At 47.9% G+C, this 19,815-nt stretch overlaps 1 protein-coding gene across 11 annotated transcripts in view; it reads left to right on the top strand.

Annotated features, from left to right (window-relative positions):
* LOC118509670 (terminal nucleotidyltransferase 5C) overlaps positions 1-19,556 on the top strand; it is a 108,725-nt gene extending 89,169 nt beyond the window's left edge. For 9 of the 11 annotated variants that reach the window (XM_036050664.1, XM_036050659.1, XM_036050661.1 and 6 more), the window contains one exon: positions 11,022-19,556. In XM_036050664.1, coding sequence (XP_035906557.1) covers positions 11,022-12,977 — 1,956 coding nt within the window. In that variant the 3' untranslated portion in view covers positions 12,978-19,556. Of the gene's footprint in view, positions 1-4,211; positions 4,236-9,642; positions 10,022-11,021 lie in introns of those variants that run through there. The other 2 variants (XM_036050670.1, XM_036050668.1) reach the window with 2 other exon arrangements.
* The last annotated feature ends 259 nt before the right edge of the window (positions 19,557-19,815 follow it).

Below are 19,815 nucleotides of genomic sequence, written 5' to 3'. Positions count from 1 at the left end.
AGAGTGTGCACACTGTTTAATAACCCGTCATTGTTGTTGGTACTCTGGCCCACTGACATTAGGGCGATGAGTGAATGGCACATGTTTCGATACACTAGCAGCCGGACGCATTATGACTTGGCTAGATCCATCCAGCTATACAATCTACACCAATTACATGGCCGCGCGCACACACTCTAGCCCAGCTCAGCGCTCACGGGCTAAGTGCGGCTAATTCGAGTACTGGACACACGCGGCGTATATGGCGATACGTTCGTGTCCAATTCTGTTACTGCCTTTAAATACTTGAACTCCAAGAGAAACCCACTCTTGGAGTGTGTTTACTAAGGATTAGCGTTCTTCAGATGGTGAAGTTGCCGCGACTCTATAGAATTTAACTGATTTATTTACACATTGCTCTGATTGAAGGGGGTAGTGCAGCTGGTATTGGTTCAATGATAGTCTAAAGATTGAAGGGAATATATTTTGTATAGAAACACATCACTTGTGCTTTTTTCATTCAATTCTTTCTTCTCAATGTTGGCTCTGATGAGGATTATGACTCGCCTATTATATACGTCATCACTTCCACACGGTCGTGTGTTGTGCGATTACGGTGCAGTAAGCAACCGGCAATTAGTTCCATATTTCACCTACACACAGCTCTGCACAGTGTGTTAGTGTGTGCATTCAACAGCTTTTCTGCTTTGCAGGCTACCATTAGTGATTGCCAGTTACTAGTTGCTAGAGTTTTTTTTCCTCTGTACTCGAGGCAGATACAGGGTTATAGTTTCCATCCTCCAATTTCCACTAGTGATGGCGACAATATAAAATAATTTATCAAGACTGTAAATAACATCCCGTTTGATGTCCCTCCATGAGAGCTATCACGGGAGTAAGGAAGTGGTGGATCTAGCCCCGGTTCCCAGGCTGACAAAACTTTCAACAAATGATTCATCAAAGCAAGCAGGCTTGAGGGGGTCGTTGTTGATTGACGAACAGTAAGACACCGCCAACACAATGTTGCCCGCGGGACTTATCGCGCCGCGCCTGGAGATAAAACCGCCCACGTTGGTAGAAAATCGCCTTAGATCCCGATACTAACAGGATGGCCTATAGAGTGTAACGGCAAACACAACATTTCATAACCTCACACTGCCAATTCAATGAACAGTCCTTCTCCACCGAGGGTGTCCGATTGCTGTTCCAAGAAGAAGAAAAGACCGCCAGACAGCAAGAGCATTGTTTGACTGCGGCACGATCACCGATGGGCTCAAAGCTAACAGTAATTTCCATCAAACGTGTGTCCCTAGCCGACTCCACTCGGCTAGCATACTGATGGTGTGCGCAGAGTGGCTTACCGGACCAGGTGTCTGTGTGGTTTAGTGCAATGTGCGCCGAGAGTGGAATCAATAATTAGCTAATTGGATAATAATTGGGCCTGACCGTGTGTGAAGCTTGCGCTTGCACACGTACCGCAACCAGCTGCACGAACTCGGCGGCGAACATTGGCTCGACGAGACTTTTGCCGAAGTTAGTCGCCACGCCACTCACTCTCGAGATATTGGATTTCATTTTAGTTTGAGTGAACTTTCGGTAGTGCTAGCTGCTGTGTTTGGGAGCTGTTTGCTCGCCCTGGTATACACTGATATCCTGTTGCAGTGCTTTTGACGCACGGTTGATTGACGCCGTAAGTTCAACCGGAGCGAATGCTGCTAGATGCTTATCAGATGCGTGTCCGCAAGTGTGAGTGGCCTTGACGGAAATATTGTGATTGATGGCTTCGAGTCATTCGCTCGCCTGTTCGAGTGACTGAATTGCACCGCCGCCTGTGTATGTAGACCGTGACGGAACTGACCGAAGATACATGAGATCTCATTTATTTCCATCAGAGGGAGAAGTTGGGAACGACTAGCCCGGTTAAGAACACTGCACTGCACTGCATGTTTTGGCGCATATTCTCGTTAGGGATTTACAGAAATTGCGCCCAATCAGCATGACATCGGATTTATGTCAATAGTCGGGTAAAACATGGCTGGTGCTCAATACTCCCATAGACGTTCGAGGATCAATGGCGTTTTTCTCCATTTTAAATGTTAATCACTTGTCGAATGGTTGCGATCAAACTTAACGCTTCCTTCTCGTTTCGGTTCACGAGCTCGCGCGCAGCTGAATCCAATCCGATCGAGGGAATGGATTGCATTAACTGTCAGATCGTAGTTGCATTCCGCTCTGCACGCAACATTTACACCGTGGTCTATTTTATTGCTGTGGTGCACCTTCCTGTCCGCTAGTTGCACACACACACACCATCCAGATCGACAGCAGCAGTGGAGGGACGCGAGCTATTTTCCCAGCTGCAACTTTGCTGCCTGCGCACCGATGCCGGGAGTTCTAGCTGCGTGCAATTCGGTACTTGATTGAATCGCTTCCTGCGGGATGGGCCGGGCTCCACCTATCTGGAGGGCGTATCTGAAGTTAATTGAAAGCGGTACATGCGAAACCGAATGTTTTTGCCCCCTTCTCGCCCCCTACCCTGGTACCTTCTCCACCAACCCTTCACACCAACCCCGGCGCGAGGGCACGTTTCCGCCACGACGTCCGCGTGTGTCACGCTCCCCGGTTCGCGCCGACACGGTTGCGGTTCACGTGTTCCGGCGTGAGCCCGGTTTCCCCGAGTGGGGTGTACTTTTCCGCACTTTCACCGGCCACGATGACGTGCGCTCGCTCCGCGTTAAGCTTTGCGGAAAGTGTAACCGGAGGGGGTGTCGGTTGCTGTGTGTCAATATTGATTTGCGGCACGTATGGTTTCAGTTTCGGAGTACCGGGTGCAATTAACGATGCACCGAGAACGCGCCGAGGAAGCGCTGTATTTTAATGGGTGCTGTTTTGGGCCACCTTTTTAGCATTGCAAGGCGTGAGCACAAGCACCTGACCCGATGATTTCGATTCGAAGCCGGAACAAAGTTCGGCAATGGAAGGGACTTTTTTTTTGTAGTCGTTCTTGATGAGCGGAACGAAGAGTGTAACGCATTTGCTCTTAGTTTTTTGATCAAGTTTCAAACAAATTGGGGTTTTGAAATTGAAAATGTTTTTATGCAATTATGAAGGATTAATATTCAGAGAGAGAAAGAGAAAAAAATCTCAGGAGAAAGTAGATAAAAGAACTCGAACTTAAAAAAAAAAACTCCAGTTTTTCTAGCTTGGTCCTATTGGGAGAAATGAGCAGCTGCTAATTTCATTACATTACGTCGTTCGCTAAATCGTACGGGGAAATCCCGCACCAAACTTCCTGTGCCTTTAATCAACATCGGACGATGGTTGATAAAAAACAAAAACACACCTCGACCAGGTGAGAGATAAAAAGCTTGCCCGCTACTTAAAACAACAGCCACCACAATAAGGCCATTTGCCAGTGATTATAACACACGTGTTGTTTTGCTGCGTAAAGCAATCAGTCCTTTTTTTGGGACTTTTTTTTCTCGCACCGTACCTTCTGTAAATGGTTAATGAGCTAATTGATTAAAAAAAAAAACTTCCTGCAAACTCAACCAAATTTACTCAAGAATTTTACCCAGCTGAAACGACGCAAAAAAACCGGAGTCGAAAATCTATGAATCGAAAAAGGCAATTGAAAAACACATTCATAAATCTGCTAGAAGTACCGTAGCCATGATGCGCACACTAGCCGCGACCAAGTATACGTTGTCCATCTTGACAATATGTTTTTTGCGCATTGGCTAGGTTCTTGTGTTTCTAGATGCTTTATCTAGCAAATGTTAGACATGAGACTACCTTTTCTCCGATAAAACACATTCCTTGTCGTACATGGTTCGTCTCCGGGTTCGGAGTGTTAGGGGGTCGTAGTGTAGGGAGACGTTTTATCGGATCCGATCGGCGCAAGAACCATGTTTACGGTCGGTCGCGAAAAGTGTCGTTCGGTCTTGTTATGTGCCCGGTGAACAAGATACACCCCATTACATTACGCCCAGTTCCTGCAAGCGTAGTTGACAGGGCGAGATTGAAAGTTTGAGACGGTCGCAGACATAGGGCACGACGGGGCTCATTTGCTTCAGGACGGGCACCGTTTAGCACCGATTGATAAGCGACTAGTTGACAGTAATTATCGAACCCCGTTGTGTCATGGTACACATGACAGGTGTCTGCCATTGCGTATCCTGCCAGGAGGTGAAGTGAATTTTGAGTGTTTCGTATCAAGTTTTAGTAGTATTAGGAGAAGTTATAATTAAAAGGATGTAAGTATGTTGTAAAGGCTTCACAGATGTGAACAAAGGCAAAGGTCAGCTTCTTCAACAGAGCCCAACAAGACTCTTCAGTAATCCTTCTCCAATTTAAATTGCTACAACAATACCTAGGGTTGCATAGGCCTCCGCTCAAGATCATCAATATCTTCAACCTGTCCATCTTCGGCTCGGACACACTTTCATTGATCTGTGAAGTTTCACATGGAATATAACAACAGCAGCAAAAAATCGAGAAAAAAAAACCATAATTAGTGACATGGGCTGAGAGCAAAGAGAGAAGACCTTGAATCTCGCACCGGTCCGGTTATCCGTTGCCGTTTCTTTCAATTTCGTTCTGCGTCGCTGCATTTAGTGGTGCCGCTGCAGAGCGGACAGCAAACCTGCCCGCATCAAGGCTGTCCAGGGCTGGTCGTGTCTTTAGTTCCCAAGCCAAAAGGCGTCACCGAGGGACGGTTTGTGTGTCTACTGGTGAGCTAGCTACTTGCCAAAAGGGGGCAGTTAATTTCATTTACTACTGCATCCACTTTCGTTTGCACTATATGTTTTTTCTTTCCTACACACTTATGCTTCCTTTTGTTCGCGTGGGTTTTTTTTCCTATTTTTTTCTGCTGCTGCTGCTGCTGCATCGCCTACAAAAGGCATGCAAGGGGGGCTATTACAGTTGTGCCGGTGCCTTTTATGTAGTTGCAGTAGCTGCGTGCTTCCGAACTGGCATGACTTGCCCTTAAATGCAAGCACATCCAGCGTTTTTTTTTCTTCTCTTCGTGTGCTTGAGATTCGAGATTGCAGCGGCCCCACCAATTAGGCCTTTCGTGCAAAGAAAGAAGCATACCAAAATTGAGGTCATTTCGGTAGCCAAGCCCCGGTGGCTCCATGTTTTTTCGATTTTGATTTAAAACGAACAACACTTTGTTGGAGACACACTTACCTGCTGCCGGCTCTGATGTTTTAAACTCGTACGGGATTTTTTTTTCTAAAACAAATGTCGCGGTTGTACATCATGTTTACAAATCCTCATTACAAGCATCACCCAGCAAAAGTACAAACACAGCAAGAGCGTGTGGCCACAAGCGGGGGTCCAATGTCCCTTCAAGACACGGTAATATGCATAGCGCCACACCGACTAGCAGTGGTCGATAAATTATATTGCCCTTGCTCAACCTTGCCCATTGATCAGAGCAGCACACGGGTTTTGATCGATCACGCCTGCCTGGTACAGCAATAATTGCATAATGTCCTGCAGCTGCTGCACGGTTGGCTTTGCTCCCCTATCCTTAACGATGGCTGTAAATTCGCCTATCGCGCGTCCAAACTATTATTAATTTTCTTTACCTCGCTTCGGCGAGCCTAGCCAGTTGTCCCGCTTGGCCGTGTGGACCACCTAAACACGCCTAAGCACACGGTCCCGTCAAGGATCTCGGTGCGAGGCCGGGCCCAGGTGAGCGGTGAGCGAAAATATAGGTTAGATTAGAACGCGCACCACCGTCACATATCTTCGAGCCGGGCCGACCTTCGTGCGTTGGTAGCCTGTTTTTTTTCTGTTTGTTGGTAATATGTTTTATTATTAATCTTTCACCTGAATTGATCGAACCCGCCAAGACGTGTGCGCGTGTGTGTGTGTGTGGGACTGTAAGGTGTACAGCTCCCTTCGCCCTCGGAAATCGCCCTCGGACACTCTAATGGAACTGGTTTCGGCCGCTGGTACTTGCACCAGTTCGCAATGCGTTAACTCGGTTGAGTCCGGTCCGAAGGCAACCTTCACGCATTTGATTGGGTTTTTCCTCCCCTACCCGAGCGGGGTAAAAGCTGCACTAGGTCACATACGCTCCTTGGGCATGAAGTGTTGCTCCGTGCCGGGCAGGAGAGTTAGACAACCGTAAAACATGCTGCTACTGCTATCCCAGTTTCGTTCTTGTGGAGGCTTGGTTCTTGAGGCTTATGCAACCAACCCGATCGATGAAATCACTTATTATAACATCCGGCTAGTTTTGTTTTTTATTGTTTTGGTTCGGGTCACGTTTTACCTCCAGGGCCACACACACACATACATCGAACAACTTTAAACATACTTGAACGACAAGCGTATCCGATCGTTTTCTTCAGTCATTCGTCCACGTGAGACGCTTTAATTGTGCGGACACCGTCATTTCAGAAGAAGAATTTACCCTAAACTGCTTCCGAAAACACAGAAACACACTACCTTCGCTAATTTTAATAGATCATCTAGAGCGTGTACGTTCTTCCTTCTTTTGCAACCTTCGCTACCGGATCTGGCTGTTTTGTGTGTTCCACTTCCGATCACCGATCGTCTCAAGAAGATCGGTTCCTGGCTTCATTCATGCGAATAGGTGAGCGCCTTATAGCCGATCTTCTTGTCCCGCTCCTGACATTGACCTAGTGTTGTGCATGGCATGGCTCGCGATGGATGGAGCATGGGTGAGCAGGGACGTGGTAACCGCCCCGAAAACACTAATCGCACGATCGGCAAAACACCGTCACCGTGGCAGACCCGTCCAAAGAGGCCTCGCGGTCGTCCTAATGGCTTGCTAACACTCTGTCGCCGTCACCGTCAAGGTCTGGCCGCAAGCGAGCTCGTTCGTTCGTGCACGTACCTTGCGTCTCACGCAGTTTTGACGCATATAACAACAACAAAAAAGCGATGGTTCCGAGATCGCTCGCTACCGATCTCTGTAACGAAGCCCTTGGGAGCGGCCCTGCGTGTGATGATGTCCGTGTCGGTGGAGATCTCTTGCTTGGGATCTTGGATCGGCAACACTCGCTCGCATGATGACTTTCTGATCCTTGAGCGCGCATAAGTACATCCGTTTTAGACGAAAAGACGAGAATAGATAGGATCTTGACGCGATCTCCGGTTTGCCGTCTCGCCAAACGAACGCAGTGTCTTCCCGCTCTGAACCGTGCTCTTCTGGTATGTTGGGTTCGTTTTTGTTCACTTTCTGCGTCGATACGGGTGCCGAGGACGTTGCACTGGAGGTCGAATTGAAATGCAAAAAAGCCCCCATCCCCTCCCCCCCCAAGGGGTGTTGGTATAACTGCACCAGATACGCGAGGCGCACGACTCGACCTCCAGGATACTGACGCTGGGGTTGGGCCGCTCGGTATGTATGCAGAGCCGTAACACACACCGTAAGAAAACACCGTCCCGTGCCGTCTGGGTAAAGTGAGGCTACCATTCTAGTCAGGTAATGTGTGTTACGATCGGGCACCGTTTTGCATGCAATTCCAATTGAAGTCAATCCTCCGCCAATGGTTGGCGTGCGGGTATCAGAGGTGAACCGACCGTCCGCCGTCGTCACCTGTCAACCTTTGCCTATCTACACCTTCGTGGTATTATGTCAGACGAGAGTGTGGGACCATGGGGTTTTGCTTTATTTTTGTCTACCCCATTAAAACACGGCACTCTGTTGCATTACAGCGATCGATGCCTGTTGTTGCACCCTTGGAGAGTTTTATTAATCGATATACTTTGCTCGGCGCTCGGTCGATTGCTCCTATTTCTTGATGTGCCGTACGCGTATTTTAAGCAAACAAGTTAAAATTTAAAAACCCGCTCAAGGTTTTATTTATATAGCAAACAAAACCTTTGACGAATTGGTGGCTGGAGAGCAGGGACGAACACAGTGTCTGCAGCACAGTACGGATCGGGTGTTTTAAGTGCCTAGCTTTTGGCGAACTAGTGCAAACAGCTGTGTGCTTGGAAGTGTTTAAACGTAACGAAAGGCGGTTCTGTTCAAACAGCATCATTCGAAGAAAACACTTTGCTGTTGTGACAGCAGCGACCGAAAGGGGAATAAGCTGTGCAAATTATGACACTGTCTCGGGGTTTTCGGACTATTTTATCTCGCCAAGTAGCTAGTTCTGGGAAATAATCTGCACGGTCGCTATGTTCTTGTCTCAGTTGTCTCACACAAAAAAGCTCTCAAGGAAGGTTCGCATAAATGGTGTAGAAGAACTATATCTCTCGCCCAAAAAGTCGTCCAATTCGTGCTAAATCGCGTTTTTTATGCTAATATATCAAACTGCGACTGTTGTGTGGTGTCGATCAATTTTGACCGGATTGAGTAATGCTTTTCCGGACGAGTTGTAAATGAAGCTGTGTAGTTTATTTTTGCTTGCCACAAATTAGCACGTTTCTGGGTCTGGGCCCCGAAAGCGCCAGGTAAGCGAGCGAGCGGAATTTCGCGTCAACAACTTGCTCCTCGTAGCTTGTGCTCTAAACTGTCTAATTGATGAGTAATACATGTTCGTTTTAGCATACTGCACCATCTGTGTGATGGTGGCCCTTTTTTTGTTATTGCTCTCTGAGACTGGGAAAACTCAACCAAGTCACCACCAATATTCACTCTAGACAACAAAAAAAAAGGAAATTTCCCCAAGCTCTATTAGCCCTCCTATTACCAGGATTCACATTTACGATGTTTTGGACGACAGGTCATGAATCTACCGTACAGAAGAAATCATTTAAACCATTACGAAAAGATGTCCGCATCTTGGAGGCTGCTTTAAGCTCCAAGCCCCAAAGGAAGGTTTGCTGGCTGGCAGGAGAATGCTTAGGAAAGCAGGGAAACGACACACAAAACACAAAAAGTGCCTAAACTCAGCGAACAATATAGCAAGCGGGCACAACAATACCGCCAGCAAAACGCGTCAATAATAAGTGTGGACACGGTGCTGGCTAAATAGGAGGAACAACAGCAACAACGAAAAAAAAAACACACACACAGAAAAACAAGATCTCTGATGGCCGCTCGGTGCGCTCACGAGACGCAATTATCGGTTGGTCGGTGGAGCGGTCTGGTGTAAGGCAGAGAGGAGGGCAGAGCGGGCACGGGGATGAACGAGTGGCGGTGCGACAAGTGGCGACGTCGTTTTGTTGTGCAGGCACCAAAAAAAAACACGCAATGTTGTGGTGTATGAGTAGTATGATGGTGCGTTTTAGGGGATTTTTGTCTCCATCATTATTGGAGGCCCAGGCATGCTTCTGGCGGGGTTCGCGATCACTCGCGAGTGCCTTCGCCGCGGTGAGCGCGTACATATACGTATGTCGCAAAGGTCGCGCGAGAAGAGAACCTATTTTGTGGGGCTGCTACAGGGGCCGAGCAGCAATGGCGGAGACGTAGTGCCGCCGATCTCCGCCACGGACTGGGTGCCGGACGTCGGTGTATTGGTGTGTTTGACTATGGCTCTACATGCTCTTCGGGAGCAGTGGACAACACGGCAGCAGCGTCGTGGCAGCACCCACGACCCCCGGGGGGGCAACCGGATCCCTTTACCCTCCCCCTTTGTCCCCTACCCAGTCCCCTCCGGCTAGGGGGGGTTTCTAAATTGCAATGTCGACCGCCAACGCGAACCGCGCAGAGAAGCGGCCCGCTCAGTGTCGTTTCGAACGACGACGCGAGGTGGTGCGTTTTCGCGAATTCTCCATCCAGACACACAGACACACGGCATAGCGGTGGTGTCCGCAGTGATTAGTGGACAGTTTTATGTTCCAGTGTTCCGCGTTCTCCGAGCGGGCACAACTTGGTGGAAGACTGCGAAGTCCTACCAGCACCCACGGCACGTTTGCAACATTTTAGTACACGTGGAATAAGTGACCTTTGTAGTGTGCGAGAGCCGTTTTTTGTTTGTGAAACAACGCGACCGGAACAGCCCATTCACGTGTATCCGCGTTGTACCGATACTGATCGTTAAGCTGCATACGCGCAGCGGAAGTGTCACGGTGACCGGTCGAAATTGTACCGATCAACATCCGCAAGGTAGGATGGGAGATGAGTTGTGGTCGTTGCAGTTGAATGTATTTTTGACGCAATTTTTGGGGACAGTAGCAGTGATCTTGGTGGTGATCATGCGAATGTGAAGCTCTTGTGGCATAGTAACACAATAGAAGATATTGTAAGAACCTTTTCAAAGCTAACGTCACCAGGTGTAGTCGAGGTCCAGCAGTGAAGTTCAAGTGCATGCCAAACGGCGTATGAGTTTGAAAGCGCAGTTTTGGTGGAAGGAAAAACGAATGCGCATAACCAACGTAAGCAATTGAATTATAAAGCCTGACACACATGAACTTTTTCTCCGCTGCTTCCGATGGCTTAAATGGGTAATGATAAGCGGCGTACGGCGCCTGTGTTCGTGTGTGCTCCAGTCTCGACGTCGTACAATTCGACGATCGTGTACGAAACGTGTGCCGCGAAGTCATCGTGTCGTCGTGTTGCTCCAGCTGGTGTATGGAAATTACCGGAAGGAACCACCGATAAAGTGAGGGTTACAGTGGTCGGTGATGTGTGTAATCCCGACCACGAAGTAGTGACGTGTGCTGGAACGACTTTGCTAGACATGTGTACCGGACTGCAGCGCATCTGGTACAATATGTTTCCTTTAAAGTGTTAAATATTTTAACAAACTGTACCCACGTTTGTACGCGGGGTTCGAGTGGTGCTGGCGCAACACAAACAAAGCTATTCGTGTAGTGAGTTAATTGTAACACAACTAAACAGCTGCTCGGGGCACAGCTCCGCAAGTAGTGGCACGGTGGTACAACGTGATGTGGTAATCAACCGACCTGTACGCGCGTCAGCTAATTTGTTTTGCTCTCCCATTCCTCCCCAGAGCACCCCCGCCACTGTGTCAATAGATTCTGGGATTTTTCGCGATGACCTAGACTGCGTGCGAAACTTGACTATTGTGGAGTGGAGTGGCGTTGTCTCGTGCCGTTCCGTTTTACTAATGTTCGATTTGCCTTTCCTCTGTTTTTCATTGCAGTGCGGAACTTTAAAAGTTCCCGACTCTTACTCCCAACGGATCATGGACAGCTATCATGTACAGGCGCATCAGCAGACCAGTTACGGCAGCAACTGCTCTAATGCCTCCAGCCGCCATGGTGCCGCCGGAGGTGCCGGAGCGACGACGACGACGACGATCTACACCAATCCACATGCCTACCCGGTGGCCACGTTCAACTACACGACGATGAGCTACGCCCATTCGGAGGGTGGTTCGGTTTCGCCACCGCCCTCGCCCCGTTCGAACAGCTCCATCTCGTCGGCGTACTCGTCCTCGTCGTCGACGACCGCATCGCTGGCCGCCTCGTCCGGTTCGTCCTCATCGTCCGCTTCGTCGACCTCGTCCTCATCGTCCTGTATCTCATCGGCCGGTTCCGAGACCGGTGCCTCGTACGAGCATCTGGACATTTCGGCCCAACGGTTGGCGGTGCTGTCCTTCGAGCAGGTGATGAAGCTGAACGACGTAATGAACGAGCCGGTATCGATACACGGCCGCGGTAACTTCCCTACGCTCGAGGTGAAGCTGAAGGATCTGGTGAACATTGTGCGCGAGAAGCTGGAGGCGGAGGTGGTCGCCGGTGGTGCTGGAATGACGGTAAAGGACATTCGTCTGAACGGCGGTGCAGCTAGTCATGTGTTGGCGTCCGAGCCGCAGCCATACAACGATCTCGATCTGATTTTCGCCGTCGACTTCAGCACCAGCCGGAGTTACGATCGCGTCAAGTCGGCCGTACTGTCCTCGCTGCTCGACCTGATGCCGGAGGGTGTGGTGAAGCGCAAGATCACGCAGTGCTCGCTGAAGGAGGCGTATGTCGGCAAGATGGTGAAGGTGAACAGTGACGGCGATCGCTGGAGCCTTATCTCGCTCGGCAACTCGCCCGGCCACAAGAACGTGGAGCTGAAGTTTGTCGACACGATGCGCCGACAGTTTGAGTTTAGCGTGGACTCGTTCCAGATCGTGCTCGATTCGCTGCTGCTGTTCTACGACTGTGCCGAGATGCCGATGATTACCGAAAACTTCTATCCGACCGTGGTGGGCGAGTCGGTGTATGGCGACTTCCAGGAGGCACTGTACCATCTGCAGAAGAAGCTGATCTCTACGCGCCAACCGGAGGAGATCCGTGGGGGCGGTCTGCTCAAATACTGTAACCTGCTGGTGCGGAACTACGTGCCGGTCGATCCGCAGCGCATCAAGACGCTCGAGCGGTACATGTGCTCGCGCTTCTTCATCGACTTTCCCGACATCGGGCAGCAGCGCAGCAAGCTGGAGTCGTACTTGAAGAACCACTTCTTCGACGAGGGCGAGGAGCACCTGCAGCACCAGTACCTGATGCATTTATTCGAAGTCGTCGAACAGTCGACCGTGTGCCTGATGGGGCACGAGCGCCGCCAGACGCTCATGCTGATCGAGTCCCTTGCCATGGAGATCTTCTACCGCGATCACCAGCAGCACCAGCACCAGCAGCATCAGCACCACCAGCAGCAGCAGCATACGGCCGGTCTGATCAGCACGGCCACCAATGTCCAGTCGTCGGCCACTCACACTCAGCAGCAGCAGCAGCAACAGCAGCAGCACGCTACCACGCTTCAGCTCCAGACGCAAATGTCCCATCTGTCGCTGTCGCCCCAACAGCTCTCCCCGCAATCGCCCACACTGATGGCGGCCCATTCGCCGAACCACCATCAGCACCAGGCGCAATCGCAACAGCAGCAGCAGCAGTCGCAAGCATCTCCACAGTGTCCGACCACGGCACAGCAAGTACAATCGCAGCAGCAGTCGCAGCCGGCGGCGCAACAGCAGTCGACCGCCCAGATCACCCAGACGCAGGCGATCGCACTCGCCCCGCAGCCGGGACTGCTGTACGCGAACGGAATCTACTACGCACCGCTCATTCCCTACACCCAGTGCACGTGCAACAGCTGGATAACGACGTGATTGGTCAGTTCGCTGCCGGCGGTGGCAGGCCCCAGTAGCAGCATCATCAGCATTGCCGGCACCACCGACCTTTCGCCGGAGCTGGCCGCCGAAACATCACCATCCCCGCCCTCCTCCCAGCCCGCCCATCCACCACCACCACCACCGTCACAGTCTCCACCATCGATACTGGTTCCCTGCTCAGCGAGTGTGTCCGCCCCGCAGGACTGTCCGTTCGCCTGTACCTCCCTCTATCCGTCGCAGCCATGCCTGTTGACGAGTGAGGTGGGAACGTCCCAGCAACCGATCATCCCAACCAACCCGACCGTAACGATTTCGCCGGTCGAATTGCAGCAGCCACCGCAGACGGCGACGACCACGACGACGACGACTCTGTCACCAGCCTCACCTACACCGTCATACGTGTACGCGGTTCCTGGCGAACACTGCTACTACTACTACCCGTGTCAACCAGGGCTGCTGCTGGAAGATGGTGGCGTCGAGCGATGATCATTCACTAGCGTAAGTTGCTGAGTCCTACGTGGCTGTGACAAACAAAAAGCAAAAGATGAAGGAAGCATAAGCATGCTAAAGCCACACACCCATACAATGCGTACAGGTAGCACGCGGGAAGCAGAAGAATCTTCCCTGGAAGAGTGTGTGTGTGTGTGTGTGTGTGTGTTTTTTTTCTCCACACGGTGCGGTCGCGCTCGCAAATAACGACTCAATGCGTGCTTGCAGTGCTGCAAGCTGCGTCTTGAACGTCATCCGTTCGTACGGTACCACCACCGTCTAGCGTCTAGTGTACCGCCACTCGGTAAGAACCAACACAGAACTACGGTTCAAACATTTTAACCACACTAACGGAAGACGAAAGGCAAACAAACAAAACAAAAAAAAGGATGTAAAATTAAGTGGAAAGAAGAACGTGCCCCAAGTGAAAACCGAAAGCCACAACTAGAAAAAAGTGAAAAGAAAAAAGAGAGAGAGAGAAGGCAACACTTTAAAAAAAAGAGAAGAGAAGAAAACTTGTAGTACAAGAAGCAACACAGCGTACCAGGCATGGAAATTGAAATATCTGTATGTTTAAAAAACAGTGAAAATATAAATTTGAAGTATTTTACCCGAAAAAAACACAGAACAAAACAAAAAATCAGGCAAGCGCAACAATGCAACCTAAGTATGAACGAAATGCGAAACACGCAAACATTCTCGCAACACATTTCTCGACCCGAAGCAAAGAGGTTCTTGCTTAAATTTTGTTATTTTGTTATCCAAACACTTCAAAACTCTTCAAACCTGTTCCAGTGTCCAGTGTGTGTGTGTGTCAATCACCCGACACTCGGATGGGTGTGAGCTGGGTGAGGATCCAGCTCACGATCAGTCTGTTTGCGCATGAGCAAACATGTAAGCATCCTCGTTTGATGACCGTTTTTTTTTTGCCGGGAGGGATTTCCCCCTTTTTTATTTGAGCGAGTGGAGAGAGTGGACATTTTGTGTGCGTTTGTTTGGTGTGTGCGGGCACCGCGTGAAAATGGCGCGGGACAATCGAACCGGGCAAACCACTTACCGATAACGAAGCAATCCATCCCACGAGACACTTGCGCGGGAACGTGTTCATTTCGATGTAACTGTTTTGTGTGTTGGTGTGACCGTAGTGGCCCGTTTTTTTATGAACTATCTATGTTTTGTCGCTTCGAAGGGTCGCCGTGGCACATGGAGGCGCCTTGTCTTTGGTTCGCCACTAACTGAGTGTGTCTGTGTGCGTGTGTGCGTGTGTGTGTATTGTGCCATTATGTGCTAGCAGAATACCGAACAAAAAACCCCCGGTCGCATATTAAGAAGCAAAACGAGAATTCCCTTCGATCTGCATGTACTTACGATCCTTAAAACAAACGATTTTATGCCGCCCGTTTACGCCGAGATGATTGCGAGAAAAAAGCAAATTCAACAACCATTTTTAATCGATCCCGTAGGGAAGTGTGGGACAAGCCACAGCACCTGGGCACCTGGGTGTTTGGCAAAAGCTGGCAAAATGCTGTAAATAATTGTAAAGGAATCATGTATTTGAAGACTGCTGTTTACGTAAGAAAAAACAAAACAAACAAAAACCCCTTAACAAACAAAAACAAAACAGGATCACGCAATTTAAAGGATGTGCCGTTCAAAGGGAACTGAGCGCCGTCCGGGTGTGCATATTGAAGCGAGTAATCAAAACAAGCGAATCAGTGCATCAAGTGGTAGTTCGAAGCGCTAAGGATGCACGGGAGGATCTCACTCAACGCACGTGCACGTCACAGCATACAGATCCAGCTGCAAATGAGCACACCCGCGGCACCTGAAGCTATAACGAGAGAAAGATGTATAAATATATTTTCGATTCAATGTTGGAATGCTCTGGCGCTGGCGTTTATTTACCGCAAAAGGACTCCCTTGCAACATCCCACGTGCGAAGAAGGGATATTAGGAGTCAAGCGGAGCGTATGAGGAGGATGTTTGGTTGGGCGATTGTTTAGTGGCGAAGAGGTAGTATCTAGCAAGAAGATTGCAGAACATCAGGACGAGAGAGAGAGAGAGATTCAGAGAGAGAGACAAAAACAAAACAGAAGAAAAATCTAATTACTGAGACATGGCTGTGTTTATTCCTCCTCACAATTTGTTTTTAAGATGCTATAGATACCAGCGACGATGCGTAACCGGGAAACCGGGTTGAGTGAAATTAGGCGGGTTTAGAAGTGTCTACCGGACACACGAGGTTGCGGTGCAGCGAAAAAAAACCCCTATTCGGAACGGACGATAACAAGCTAATCCATTGCAGAAGAAATTTAAAGAGTTTCCGTCGGATGAGATCACTGGTGCGGACAGGCAAACGGAAAAGAAGTAACCTGACTGTCTGAGTGTGTCTGCTGTAGGTGATAACACTGGGCGGACTGTCGGACGGGGAGACGAACACGGCACTCATTGTTAATGCATAATATGCTTTTAAACTAAATATTTGTCCAACTGTGTGTGTGTATGCATGACGACTGTGGCTCGTGACTTCCATTAGCTCCAACTCCCTCCCACTGGAGTTGGGTGGAGAGTGTTTTGGGGAGGAAGGGGGGGCAAAACTTGTCGCGGGCAGGTTGTGTGGCGATCAGCGAGATTTCAAAACTGTTGCAAAGAAAGCGCTACGTATTTTACTTAATAATGGGAAGGGGGTGGGGAATGATGTTAAATCCTGGTTGAAAAGGAAGGACCGTCTAACAACGAGAACAATATTTGGATATGCTCTCTGGATAATGAAGAGAAAGAGAGCGGGGGAAAAAAGGAGTGAGCAGGGAGCGCATAACAAACCGTATACTAGTGTCTGAAGTTCGATAAATGTGAAAGGATTGCAACGGATGCTGCGCAGAGATAGTCAGAAGAAATCAAACACAGGCCATGCCGGTTAAAGAAGCAAACATAAGAAGAAGAAAAAAACAACAAAAAACTACAGTAAAAACATGCAAAAAAAATCATTACAATCGAAAACAAAACACAAATCAAGACATAGAAATACAGCAGAAAAGCATACAAGAGAAAAGTCACTACAAAAGTAAAGCAAAGCAAGCAAGTAATCATCATTAAAAATAGTTGTGTAAAGCAAATCCACATACAAAATGACTACTTCTATACATTTATACGATTTATCGCAAAAGCTCTATCGCGCCACGGATGCGTTAGAATAAATCGATGTCTTGCCAAAAGTAGGAACACAAACAAACCACTTTCAGCCCACTTTCTTCCTCTCAGGCATTGACGGCCAAGAGGAAGAAATGGGAAAAGAAAACTACTGACACAAGAGAAGAAAAGGAGACAAGGAGAGAGAGAGAGAGAGATACACAAATACACCGAGAAATCAAAGCTGAGGATCGCGAGGATCGAACCGTATTCTTGTCACACTAACTAACGTCCAAGTGTAATTTTTTGTATCGCTTCTTTCCCCCAAGAGTGTCCTCCTTTCAAGGGGACTACAGAGGACTACTCCGCTACCATGCGGAGGTTTTTTTAGGCAGTATGCTATGTTGATTAATTATTAGGTTAAAATGTTAATTGCGCTACACAGGTCACGAGGATACAAAGCACCTCGGAAGGCCCTTTGGTAGGAAGTCCTGGTGTTGCTATTCGCTTCCTTTGTGCACACAGGAAGCCATCAACCATGTAAGGGATAATGGAAGGAGCTGGCCGACGATTTCTAAACATGCGATATCGACGTGCGATGGAACACTGAATGGCACCGAACCAACCAAACAAAAAAGCGACTTACTTCAATCTAAATTACTGACTCACCAACAAATCAACGACTTTCACGATCGCTTGGCGGTGATGGGATCATGATCACCCCAAGCAAATTCCATCTCCCGCGCACAATGGGCAGAAGATGGTAACGGTGGCCAACGCACGACACGGCCTCCAATGACTGATTTTTTTAAACATCCTGATATTCGATGAATCACATCCTTTAGTGTATGCCACCAACTGCGACAGAATACGGTTAGCTCTTAGGGAAGGAACTGGCCGGTAGGAACACTTTGAAGGAACGCAGGTAACACACGCCAGACACGACACAAACGACACGGAAGGGAGAGACGAACACCGTTTTTTTGCATTCCTTTGGTTCTTTAGTTTGTAACTTCCAATAACTACTAGCACTTACAAAACAGGTTCACCGACACTGGCACTAATCAGTGTGGTTTTAAGGGTTTTAAGTTGATTTGCAAATACAAAACACTACCAAGAAACCCCAGCGAAACACACCTGAAAACCACTGCAAACTGCAATAGAGAAAAGGGGACAAAGCAGCTCAAAGTGAACAAACTGAACTCCCAAACAAACAAACAAACAAACACACAAACAAGCAAAAGGTAAACAGAACATAGAGACAAGATGGAGAAAAAAAAAACAAAACAAACAAATCGACAAAAAAGATGATAAAAGAGACCGAAGCGGAGGAGCTTTGAAGGAAACAGAAACAAAAGAAGAAGAAGAAGAAGAAGAAAAACAACACACATAATTAATACCTTCTACTACTTTACAATGGATGTCGATAATCTATGCGAGAAAGAGAAATATACGTATGAGAACAAAAGAAAAAAAAATACAAAGAAACAAACAACAAACAAAACAAAACAAAACAAAACAACAAAAAAACTAAATAAACAAAGGCAATGTGTCTAATGTGAGGGTAAGGTAAAAGCAAAAAGCAAAACAACCTTACACAAAAAAAAAACAAACAAACAAACAAACAAACTATAATTGCAAAACTGCAAGCAAAAAAAGTACATTCAAAACTGTGTGAAAAATGTGAAAAAATACATGAACTTGTGAAGTTATTACAAACTAGAAGTATATATACATATATACATAAATATACATATACAATATATAAAATAGCTAAGCAGTAGGGTAACCGTAAGAGTAAATGCATCATCCGTATTGCGGTTTAGGGGCACGCGTTTTCCTTTGTCCGGTTTTTCTGTTTTTGTTGTTGTTGTTCTCTCCCTTCACGGGACGACGGGGGGGAGGGAAAGGGGAGTTGAAGGTTGGTGGGTGGGGGGGAAGGGTTTGTTATCTGGAAGATTGTTACGAAAGACGTGTATATGTTTAATGAGAAAGGATGGCGAGAGAGAGAGAAAGAGATCGAGAGAGAGATCGATCGAGAGACATCGATCGAGGAAAAACACAAACAAAACCGATGGCAGCGATTAGCAAAGCAAGAATAGAGCGAGAATGCTACAGAAAGTCTCCAGACTCCCAAACTGAAGCCTCCGATCGATGCACTAAAGCGTCCGTAGTGATTATTATGGCAACATCAGCACGCAGCAGCAACAGCAGCAAACAAATATCGGGCTCACACATACAAAATCACAGAAAGGGAAAAACAATCACACAAATCACAACACCCCACGAAACGGGGCAAAAGTAAGGGTGGAAAGCTTTAGGGACAGGACAGAACACACCGAGACAGTAATTGGAGGAAGAAACATTCGCTCGAGGAGCTTGTGAATGGTGAACGCGCGTGCTGTAAACGCAATACTTGATGCACTATCGTATCGTATGTGTGCGTGTTTCATTTCTCTTCACCGATAGAGAAGCAGAGATTTAGGGAGAACGGAGAGAGAGAATGCCGGAAGTGGCTGTCATTGCCAGCCACCAACCAACCAACCCCACATCTCAAAGGGTTGGAAAAGGTTCGTAGCTTTGAGTCTTTCGAAGCCACCCAATCATCCCAATCATCCAGCGCGAAACCCATCCTTTCCATCTCCGAATGTCCCTGTTGCCCCATGCAAATCACCCTGGTAGACGGCATAACGGCCCTTCCGGTGTTGCTTTTGGTTGGGTGAGTCGATCGGATCGGAAGCTAATATAAAGCAAGCGAAGCATTATGATGGAGGAAATGGTGAAGGTTGGCGGAGAGAAAGGAACGACGGAAGAACATGAAGCATGTGTCATTATATAAAACATAATTTAATTTACTATTATTACTATTTGAAATAGAAATAAAGATTAGTTTTTTTCTGAAAAATACCAATAAAAACCGATAAACAAAATAAAAAAAAAGCTACAAAAACTACAAAACACTATTCTGGCGTTGGTGTACTCTTTCTTGGTTGCGGTATACTGTGATGACCTGAAGAAAGCCTAGTTGAAGAAAATTTTCATCGATTTTGGTAAGTGGTTTTTTATATTAAATGTGTGATGTTCTTTGAAGTAATTATTATGTACAAGGGGATGGTTCATGTCGCCAGACTCAAACTCTCAAACAAAAATTGGAACATTTTCTTGACTTGATCTCAGGACGATTTGCTTAGGCTTCACTATTCTATTCACTCATTTC

This window comes from Anopheles stephensi, chromosome 3 (genome assembly GCF_013141755.1).
Source record: "Anopheles stephensi strain Indian chromosome 3, UCI_ANSTEP_V1.0, whole genome shotgun sequence".
NCBI classification, from domain to species: Eukaryota; Metazoa; Arthropoda; class Insecta; order Diptera; family Culicidae; genus Anopheles; species Anopheles stephensi.
This window is presented reverse-complemented; position numbering and strand designations above follow the sequence as displayed.